The sequence below is a fragment of the Poecilia formosa genome, unplaced genomic scaffold (assembly GCF_000485575.1).
Source record: "Poecilia formosa unplaced genomic scaffold, Poecilia_formosa-5.1.2 Scaffold302, whole genome shotgun sequence".
In the NCBI taxonomy this organism is placed as follows: domain Eukaryota; kingdom Metazoa; phylum Chordata; class Actinopteri; order Cyprinodontiformes; family Poeciliidae; genus Poecilia; species Poecilia formosa.
The window spans coordinates 618,896-630,085 of NW_006800241.1; the positions used below are offsets into that span (position 1 = coordinate 618,896).

The 11,190-nt window shown below is 40.8% G+C and overlaps 1 protein-coding gene across 1 annotated transcript; it reads left to right on the forward strand.

The window, feature by feature from the left end:
* The first annotated feature begins 1,575 nt into the window (after positions 1–1,575).
* Positions 1,576–11,176, forward strand: hsd3b1 (hydroxy-delta-5-steroid dehydrogenase, 3 beta- and steroid delta-isomerase 1). The gene is made up of 3 exons (XM_007572513.2): positions 1,576–1,986; positions 6,010–6,174; positions 9,309–11,176. Exons 1-3 carry the CDS (start codon positions 1,836–1,838, stop codon positions 10,115–10,117), a joined length of 1,125 nt encoding a protein of 374 aa, XP_007572575.1. The 5' UTR covers positions 1,576–1,835; the 3' UTR covers positions 10,118–11,176.
* Positions 11,177–11,190: the final 14 nt, after the last annotated feature.

The following is an 11,190-nucleotide window of genomic DNA, read 5'->3' on the forward strand; positions in this document are numbered from 1 at the left end:
TTAATACATTTTATGTAGCAAAAAAGAACATTTCCAGAGACTGAAACCTAAACGTTAATAAGAGAAGAACAAAAGCACGTCTAGCTTAAAAAGTCTTATCTTTACAAAAAAAAAAAAAAGACTCAGCATGTCACAGTTAGTGAAAGAAACTGGACTGGGAGCTGTTTGTTGTTTTTACCTTAAAGTGGCCAACTCTCTGTTATTCCTATATTGAGGGGCTTCCTCACTTCCCATATCTGTGCCTTCTGTCCCTTTTTTTCAGCAGTTAAAACTGTTTAATCGTTGTTAACACGTCGTAATCAGTTATTCCGAGCCGCCTTTAAATGCAGCATGAGCGCTAAGACGCTCGCGCTGGGTTTCCACCTGTGCCGCAGCGACGGAGACCTGCTGCTGCTGGGCAGAGCTACACCTGTGTGTTAGAATCACGGCAGCAAACCAGCAAAACGCAAAGAACTTTGGACAGTTTTCCCCCCAAACCAACCGACTGAGTTGAGTAAAGCTGTTGGATGCAGGTAATGTTAGCTAAAAGATGACTAGCTAACATAACACCAACACGCACTCTTACGGCTATAGGAGGCAAAGCGGGCGACCTACCGGTGGGGTTCGATTCCTGATATTCGCTGCGTTTCTTCGCCCTCTTCCAAAGCCGCCTTCAATTAGGTAAAAACTCTGAATACTTTACAACCCCTGTATCACACTTATAGCTGCCTATTTTAATAGTTAAGACATCAATTACAAGTTAATTTGCGTTAATACAGACAGTAGCAGCAGGCCTAGCACATTAGCAGAAGCTAACCCATGTGAACGGCAGCTAAAAGCGAGCTAAGTAGCATTGTGCCACTGATATTTCACTAACTGCATTTTATTTCAAATATTTTAGGGGGAAGACAGGAAACTTTTCAGCAAATAGATCAGAATTAAGCTCTACAAAACAAAAAAACAGGAATTGGTGAATTGCGAATATTAAAGTAGGAATACATTGAGATTCACTGTACTGTTAATAAAGAAGAATGTATGTGTTTACACGTACGGCTTTATGTGTGTAAATACATGTATACACGTGTTTAGAATAGAAAAGACTGGTAAATGATCATCATTGTCACACAAGACAAGATATTAGCAGAATTTTAAAAATTGAGCCTGAAAAAAAAAAGCAGAAATAGAAGATGAAAAAAAATCGGTATCCAGTAGTTTATTTTGTTATTTCAGTTCTTCTACTTTAGTGAATTGAAAACGTCAGTAAAATTTTTGGAGTATAAAGAAGTATAAATAACATATTAATTGACTTTATTCAGGATGTTTATTCAAAACACTTTCACTTTTTTATCGCCGCCTTATTTCACAGCTCAAGATGCTTCGCGGAGCAGGTGTGTGTGTGTGTGTGTGTGTTGTACACACTCCTATATGCTGTTGGCCCATTTACCTTTTCCACAGTTTCCTCCAGGCCTTGTTTTGCTCAGCACCAGAAAACATCACATTCTACCCCTGAAGTAGCAGAGCCCATCCCCTTTTTTCCCACACTGCTTTGGAGCAAATAATACTTCTTTTTTTTTTTTTTCTAGTAACTTTTCTTACAAAAAGTGGAGCACCAAGCCTGAGACAGCAGAAGGTGCTGCTGTTCTCTCACTGACAGAACACCAACAAAAAAAAAGAGAAAGAAAACCCCAAGAAGCCCTAAAAGATTTACACTCCTCCGCGGTCCAATTCCAGTGTCTCGTTTCGAGGAGGGTCCTCAGAAAGTAGAGACGGGAGAAAGAGAGAATATTGCCTCTTTTTTTTCTTCTTCTTTTTTTTTTTTTAAATCATCATTATCGTTTTCCTGAGAGTTTCCAACGATGTCTCTGAGAGGTGATGTTTGCGTGGTGACGGGAGCCTGTGGATTCCTGGGGAAGAGGCTCGTCCGGCTGCTGCTGGAAGAGGAGAAAGCGTCCGAGATCCGGCTGCTGGACAGAGATGTGCAGACGCAGGTTTTGGAGAGTCTGGAGGGTAAAAAGAAACAAAAAAAAACTTTTTTTTTTTTTATTTTTCTTTTTTTTTTCTTCCATCATATACAGAGTAATGCAAAAAGGTATCTGCGGGATCACGGCGCAGTTCAGTCAAGTGTTTGCAATTAAACCCAGTGATATGTTGCGATTGAAAATGTTTGCTTAATTAGACAGTTGATTAATTCAAATGAGGTACATTTGAGCGTAAATGAAGTCAAGTGGATCCGAGAGGGTAAAAAATAGAATGCAGTGATGGAGGATAAAGTCGGTTTGAGTCCAGGTCGGGGTTCGAATCAAAATAAAATATCAGAAAATCAGTTGAGCCGTAAAAGCCGAAAACAACAACAAACTTCCGACGTGCAGTAAAAGCGCTAAGAGGCGACTTCACAGCTCTCGGAAAGAGCAAGGACTCCAAAAGAGAACCAGATTTGATGGGCTTTGTTTCCCACGGCGCTGTATCAGTAATGTGGATTTATAGAAAGTGGGGACAGCTCACATATGCAGGAAGCAAAGGATTGAATGCTTGCAAACTTGAGGCTTTCAGACAGTTTTCTGGATTAACATCAGACATAATCCTAGCAGGATTTTCAGGATCACATCATAAATCCCCTGTAAAAGACTACAGTTACAGGTTCGACCAAACAGTGCGGCAGAGCTGATAAATTAAGCATGAAAGGGGTTCTTTTCTTCTTCTTCTTCCCTTTTTCTTTTTTGGCACCCACAGCTGCTGTATCCAAGAATCCAAAGAGAGTCGGTACCATCCGGGTCATTGTCACTGCGCTCGTTTAAAACCGAGTCACGAATCATATGTTTGGAGCCCCTTTGAGCCGCACGCACACTTTTGGCAGCGTCTGATAACATTTTTGATTTGTTTGTTTTTTCAAAGCAGCCTCGGTTATCTGTGCTCCATTAAATTCTGAATTTGGTTAGGAAAGCCGGTCTTTTACATCTGTCTGGTGTGAAAAAACAAAAACACAAGTGCAGGTATTTCATTAATTGAAAACATGCATTGATTTATAAACCAAAGCACATTCCAGCAAGAGGAGGCCCAGATTTATGAACCACCAAGTGGACAAACTTTGCTGTATTTCTCAGAGATAAAACCAACGGTTACATAAAAAGGATTTATACTCAACATATCGAGCAGGTACGTCTCCCTCCTCCACGTTCAGTCCGGTAGGTTTAGTCCTGAGTTAGCCGTACCTTAAAAGTAGATTTAAAATGCAAATAAATGCTCAGATTGGTTAAAAAGCACCAGAGTAATTACTTTTAAAAAGTTTTCTCCGAATTTTTAGGGCCGATTATGTCTGTGTTGTGAAGTTCACATTTACTAACTGTAAACATCACCTTGCAAAAATATTCATACCTCTTCAGTTTGTTTTTTGTTTTTTTGTTTTTGCTCAAAGTTCATCCACAAACTCCAGGATGTTCTTCAAGGGTCAAAGTAGCACATGATGGTGATGTAGAAGGGAAATAACAGAGTTAATTTTTATAAATATCTAAAAAAGTAGAAGTTACATCCATCTGCTGAAGTCAAATATGAATATGCCGTGATCTGATTTAGCTCATTTCTTCTCCTAGCAAACTGTTTCCAGCTTGCCTGTTCTTCCCAAGGAAAGTAATTCCCACAGTATAATGCTTCTACCACTATGTTTCACAATGTGGATGAGGTTGTAGTCTTGCATTTTGACCAAAAGTTCTATTTCTTTCTTGCATCCTTTCCGACATCTTTAATACTTTCTGCTATATTACAGGGGCAGTATTATGTAAAATTTCCTTTTTTTTAGCTATACATCATGTAATAATGTTCCTTCATCAAAAACATATCTGGAGTGTTGATTCTTTCATGCATGTTTGAGAAATCCTTTAATCTCTTGTGGCAACCATTCAGCTGTAAAATACACCTAGGTGGACGTAGCTCCGCCTTCTGGGATGGAGCTCCTCCTCTGAGCTGCGTTTTCTAAGTCGGATTACAGAGCAGTCCTCCCCTGTGACTCCCCCACTCAGCTCCTTCAGACTAGCCAGCAGCAATTAGCAAACACCTGCTGGAGCTGCGCACCAGCTAAGCTCATTGTACGAGCCGCTTCTTAGAGAAACGCTGATAAAATCGATGTTAAAGGGTTAATAGAGGAGCCATGCTGTGGTGACTTCCTAAAGGTGGAGTTTCAGAAAGAGCAGGAGTTTCTTAAAGCGACAGAGGCCCAATTTCATTAAGTATCAAAGTCAAATTTCTCTTAAGACATATTTGATATATGTAGCATTTTTATGGCAAGTGAAGCTAACGTAGCTACTTGACTGTGTTAAAAACTGTGCTTGAAAAACACTAAAAACCGTCTCTTTAAGAACAAAAGAGCTAGACCAGATCATTTCAACCGCACACTGATTGCCTGACTATAAACACTGGTTCCCAAAACCAGATTGCTAATCCCAATTAAGCTGCCTTGCAGTCACTGACTGTTTCATGAACTCTCTCTGCACAGTGGGAGAAACCACACACACCGGAGTGTTCTGCAAAATCTCTCCTTTATTTACAGAAATCACAGCGTATAGAGGCAAAAAGTCCCTCCCTTCCCCAAATGGGGGATCGGTTTGCAATCTGTTGGCAAATCATGAGCAGTCGTTCTGGGAAGATTCCGCACGGCGTTACATGGCTTTGACTTTCAAAGAGGTCGGGGCTGACCACCTGTGGAATCAAAGACGGTGGACATTTACATCTGGATCTAGCAGGATGACAACAAAGCTACATTCTCTCGATATAAATAGGTCAGAATTTTCACATTTTTTATTTAGGGGAACATTTAAGACATAAGAAGACTTTTGCGAGGCAGTTGAACATAAATAAGGTGAACTATGTTCAGATAAACCAAAGAGAACCTTCAGAATGACGCTGTATCAACGTTACCTTTACCATCACTGCTGCATCCGTTCACTTTATGACTTTTAAACGCAGCTTACACTGAATAAGACAGACAATTCATGTTTAGAGTTCCCAACTTGAAGATTTTGCAACACATTTAAAAAAAAGAAAAGCAACATGTTTTCCCTGAATGTCTTTCGTTCTTCTAGGCCAAAGGCTCAAATTAATCAGTTAAAAATTAGAGATGCACCGATCCGCCTTTTTTCTGATACCGATATTTGAGGCTGATACCGATCTGATACAGAAAAACAGCGTTGAATTGATGATTGATGAATGTTTCTTTTTTTAAAACACAGACATAAATGTACTGAATTACAAGTTTATTTGATAACTCTGCACCAGTACAGCACACTGAAACACACCAGTAGCTTCACCAGCTCAAACATGTGAAAACAGCTTTAATTTGTTCAGTCGGTGCAATCAGCAAAATAACTAGTAAATTAACTGGAGCTGGCAAAAATACCAGGTTGAGTATTTTGGTCAAACATTTAAAAAAAATCTGCAACAAACCTTTCAAATCATTCAGAAAGTGCAATTAGGAATTCTGAATATAATGTATAATAAATAAAACATGACGTCACTCAGAGCACAAAGCATAGAGTTAGACTGAGTAGATCTTCCCTTATGGATCGGGCAGATTGTCGCCGATAACGGATCTAGAATTTTTCAATACCTCGACCAATACCGATATTAAAATCATATTGATGCGTCTGTTCATTTCAGAGCACACAGAAAATATCAGCCACAATCATAAATGTGTTGACTGAAACAAAAAATTATGAAATCAATACTCTTTTTATTGTCTCTTGGGATTTGAGCAACCTATGTTCCTTCATATGATGGAAAGGTTTCTAGTCATGTGGCATCTGGTAGTTGCCTTGTGCAACTTCACCTTAAGGTGTTAATAAATTTACATTTGGATTTTCTCTTAAAGTACCTAATTTTAAATTATTAAACTGATAGCGTAAGAAAAACCTAATGGAATCAATTAAATTAGACATTTGCTTTGAAGGATTTTCAAGTCGTATTTTGTTTTTATGTTTGACTAAGAAGTCCAATTCCATCTCATACTTGTGGAAAATGTCAACCTGTATGATTCTCTTTCAGACTGCAGAGGCGAGACAACACTGAGCGTCTTCGAGGGGGACATTAGAGACGGGGATTTCCTGAGAAAAGCCTTGCGTGGCGCATCGACCGTCTTCCACATCGCTTCCCTCATCGACGTTACCGAGTCAATGGAGTACAGTGAGATGTACGGAGTCAACGTGAAAGGTAAGACGTTTTATTCCAAACCGAGTGAAAGCTGACTTTATAAGTCAGAAATAATCTCTCTACCAGGAGAGAAAGCGTTGACCCCAAACAGATTTCTTCTGTTTTTGATTCAAATCACTATACACTAATTTAAAATTTAATCTAAGACGACCTGATTAAATACAAATAGCAGTTTTAAAATGTTGATTTCATGACTTATTATCCCCTAGATGTAACATGAAGATGTACCACCCTTTGGTGTCACTGACATCCGATTACTGAAAATGCAAAGCAGTCCAATGACTTTCTATAAAACTTTTCCTTTACTGAAATGCTTCATTGTTTTCCTCCCAAAATGTTCCACTTTGTCTTGCCAGTCCACTGAAAGTTTTCCCCAAAGTCTTGAGGATCATCAAGATATTTGTTGGCCAACTTTGAGATGGATCTTTGTGTTTTTGGGGACGGGGGAGTTTTGGCCTTGAAACTCATATTCATACAGTGGATCCGAAAAGAATTCGCAGCGGTTCACTTTTTCCACACATTCCAATCTCTTTTCTCAAAATTTTACACACAAATAGTGTATCGTCATGATAATGTGGAAATATTTTTTGAGTGCTTTGCAAATCTATTAAAATAAAAAAAACAATAAATCATGTTTATGCCGATATTCTTGGTTTAATACTTTGTTGATCCACCTTTGGCAGCAATTACAGCCTCAAGTTGACGATGCCACCGGCTGAGTTCGCCCATCTTTGGTCGCTATTGCTCATTCTTCTTGGCTGTTCTACTCAATCTCCATTGGATGAGAGACATCTGTTCACGGCCATTTTCAGATCTTTTTAGAGATGTTCAATTAGATTCAAGTCTGGACTCTGGCTTGGCCACCCCTGGACGTCCACAGAGCGGTTCGGTACTTTGGGTCTTTGTCCTGCCACCACCACGCTTCACCTCAGGGAGATTATTGGTCTGGTGATAAGCCAAATCGATTTTCCTCCAAACATGACGCCTGGCATTCACACCAAAGTGTTGAGTCTTTGTCTCATCAGACCAGAGAATCTTGTTTCTCTTGATCTGAGTGTCCAGGTCTCTTTTGGTGAACTTCAGACAGGCGGCCATGTTCCTTCTAGTAAGGAGTGGCTTTCGTTTGACCGCGCTACCAAGCAGACCTGATTGGTGGATAGTAGCAGAGATGGTTGTCCTTCTGGGAGGTTCTACTCTCTCCACAGACAAATGCTGGAGCTCTGACAGAGAGAACCCATCAGGTTTTGTTCACTTCCCTGACTAAAGCCCTTTCCAACCAATGGCTCAGTTTAGCCATCCAGCTCTAGGAAGAGTCCTGCTGGTTCCAAGCTTCTTCCATTGACCAATGATGGAGGCCGCTGAGCTCACTGGGAACTTCAAGGCAGCAGAAATGTTTCTGGATCCTTCTCCACATGTGTGTTTTGAGACAATCCTGTCTAAAAGGTCTGCTGACTTTGACTTCATGCAGGACCTTATATAAGCCTTTGTGTGCCTTTCCAAATCAAGTCCAATCAACTGAACTGACCACAGACGGACGCCATTTAAGCTGAAGGAACATCTCAAAGACAATCAGTGTTAACAGCTCAAATTTGAGGTTCCAGACAAAGCCTGAGAATAGTTATGTAAATGTGATTTATTACTTTTCTATTTTTAATTAATTTGAAAAACCTTTTTTAAAGAATTAATGGGCTATATGTGTGTAGATATTTGATGAAAGAGATTAATTTAACACAATTTGGAATAAGGCTGTAATGTGGAAAAAGTGAAGTGTTGTTAATGCTGCACCGCATGCCATTTTTCCTCAATCTTTTTTTAAGCCTGCACTATGTAAGGTGTTTTTCTTGGTTCTCTTGTGACACCCTGGATGATTCTCTTGAAATAATTAGGTAGGCCGGTCACTTCTGGGAGGATTTGCCATGGTTTCATGCATTCCTCTCCCTCTGTGGATAATGGTTCTGACTGTGGTTCGCCAGAGACCCGGCTTGGTAAAAGCCAGCCTCTTGTTCTACGCTTCGTTCAGAGGGTCTGAGGCCTGGACTCTGTTCAAAGTTTTAATGTTACCCAATCACTAACATTTGTCCGTGAAGAATGTGACACACAAGTTCGACGCTCTAATGTTTACCGAAAGTTGCCTGCGCTGTTAACAACTGTCCTCCACTGCGAAGAGAGAAGCGCCAATCCGAACGAGACGGCTGTTAATGTTAATTAAATATTTGGAAGCCAACATGGACTGAACGTCTTCGTTCACATCCTCCGCTCCTTTTGTGACCAGTCAATGACTTTTATTATCAGACTCAACTCTACCGGTCTGGCAGAAATGAAGCCTGGATATGTAACTGGTAGTACAGAAACAGAAAGATGTAAATAACCACAGGTAAATCATTAATTAGTAGGGGGAAATTATCTTTTGATATTGTGGCAGATTGGTTTGCCTATAACCAGCCATCACCTTCCTACGCAATTCTGCTCGATTCTCATCTCTCTTCACTGCTCTGTCTGGGATTTCTCCCAGTGACTTGTATTTCTCCAGCTTCTCCTGCTGTGTGAATTTTGCCAATTCACAGAGCAGAAGAAGGCGTAAACAATGATCAATTTTCTGCGCTGTTAGAATGGTAGTTTGCCTGTAGTTTTAGCAATGGCAGCAGAGGAAGTGAACGAAGCGGTCAGTCCGTGTTGGCCACGCCTCCAAATATTGATGTAGCATTAACAGCCAACTCATTCGGCTTGACTCTTCTCTTTTCCTAGTGGAGGACGGTTGTTTACGGCGCAGGATAAAAACTTCAACACAGCCCACACATCCAGAAAGCAATCGTTCCGTTCCTCAACAACCGAGAGTCCAGACCCTCTGAACGAAGCAAAGCACAGAACAAGGATCTGGTTTTTAACAGGCTAACTTGTTTGGATTAAATCACAATCTGAACATTTAAGATTAGGCTATATTTGCCTTATAATCCATTGATTTTCTTTGACTTAAAAAAAAAAACAGGAGGAGTTTGTATAAGTCACCATGTATTTTCCCTTAACAGCAACAAGAAAATTGGCAGATGAAGAAAGGGGAGAGCCTGTTCTCTCAGATGAAACTAATTAGTCGGTGACACAGTTAACAGCTTAACTTGTGGTCTTCTGCGTTGCAGGAACTCAGCTGCTTTTGGAGGCGTGCATCCAAGAGAACGTGGTCTCTTTCATCTACACCAGCACGGTGGAAGTGATGGGCCCAAACCCCCGAGGAGAGCCGATCATCAACGGCACCGAGGACACGGTTTACAACACCACCCTGAAGTTCAACTACAGCAAGACCAAAAAGGAGGCGGAGGACAGAACCCTTCAGGCCGACGGCGAGACGCTCCAAAACGGAGGCCGCCTCTCCACCTGCGCCCTCAGGCCCACCTACATCTACGGGGACGGCTGCCGCTTCCTGCTGGGCCACATGGGCGACGGCATACGAAACAAGAACGTTCTCTTCCGCATGTCCGTGCCGGAGGCCCACGTGAACCCGGTCTACGTGGGCAATGTGGCCTTCGCTCACCTCCAGGCAGCCCGCAGCCTCAAAGATCCACAAAAAAGAAACGCGGTCGGAGGGAGGTTTTACTACCTCTCCGACGACACCCCGCCTATGAGTTACTCGGACTTCAACCACGTTTTGATGTCTCCCCTCGGCTTCAGCATTCAGGACAAACTCGTGCTGCCGCTCCGCCTCTTCTACATCCTGTGTTTTCTCCTGGAGGCGCTCTGCACCATCCTGCGACCGTTTGTCCGCATCGTGCCGCCGATGAACCGGCAGCTCCTCACCTTGTTGAACACTTCGTTTACCTTCTCCTACGAGAAAGCCAAGGAGGACCTGGGCTACGTCCCCCGCTACAGCTGGGATGAAGCGCGCAGACGCACCACCGAATGGCTCGCCTCGCAGCTGCCAGCGGAGAGGGAAAAAATCATGTCCAGTTAATAAATTACAGTCTTAAAACTGGGAAACACGTTCCAGAATAACACAAAACTCCATGCAGTGGCTGAAGCCGCAGTGTGAAGGAGCTGCTCAGAAGTAAATTAATTACATCTGGCTTATTTTAAACACGCAGTCGCTCAAATTAACTCACGCAAGGTCCTTCACTGTTATTGGCACCCCTTGCTAAGAGGAAACCAAAAGCTTTAAAATAGATTGTGAAGGAGACTTGCTGATTTCTTTTCTTCTCTTTGCTCTTTTTTTCAGTTTCTCTCTTTAGTTCTTTCTCTAAAATAAATCAGTTCCATTTGGTTTAGCCATTAGATTGTGCCAATCATTGTGAAAAAGCAATTAATGTATTTTTTGTTGTTAAATAATGTTAGCCTCAGTTAAATCTAATTTACAGTAATAGTTGGGAGGAGATTCATCACCAATTATTAGAAGTATTTATTTCCTAACACGCCCTGACTCTGCTGCATAAAAATAACCAAATTAAAATGTGAAGTTTTCAGGGTAAATTATCTTTCTGCAACAAGAAGGACGTCACAGGCCGTCTTTCGCTGTGTATGCGTATCAATAGATACATAGTGCTGTTTAAGTTGGGTGATGGACATCTATGAAGAATCATGCGCTTAAAAACAGTTTTATTCCAGCTGTCATTCTAATAAAAGTAACGGGGAAAATTAGTTTTTCTCATGGTGCATTTTCTGTTTTCCTCATCATTCTGGTCAAAGTCGGTCTTTGATGGATTTATTCATTGATGCCACAGTGGAATAAATGTCTTTTTTATTTTTGATTTATTTTTTTTTGCCATATTGAGATCATTCAAATGTGTAAACACTAATACTGGAAAATATTTACAGGGAAACAGTGACCCAAGTATCCAAAAACTAACACAACGCACCATGAAGGTATAATTATTATTAATCAATAAAATTAACCATTTCAATCATGAGTAAAATACAAACAGAAAAATGAATTCAAATAATAAGCTTTTAGAGTGTTTTATGGTTTTATGAGTTGTGATTGGTTGATTATTGACTGTATGTTTAAAGGAGAAAGTCAGAAATAACTTTAAG

Bases quoted from the DNA above. Each gene is read 5' to 3' on its own strand.
- hsd3b1 (XM_007572513.2), top strand. From the start codon at position 1,836: ATGTCTCTGAGAGGTGATGTTTGCGTGGTGACGGGAGCCTGTGGATTC. The intron at 1,987-6,009 runs GTAAAAAGAAAC...ATTCTCTTTCAG, and splicing joins GGTTTTGGAGAGTCTGGAGG to ACTGCAGAGGCGAGACAACA. The intron at 6,175-9,308 runs GTAAGACGTTTT...TCTGCGTTGCAG, and splicing joins GTACGGAGTCAACGTGAAAG to GAACTCAGCTGCTTTTGGAG.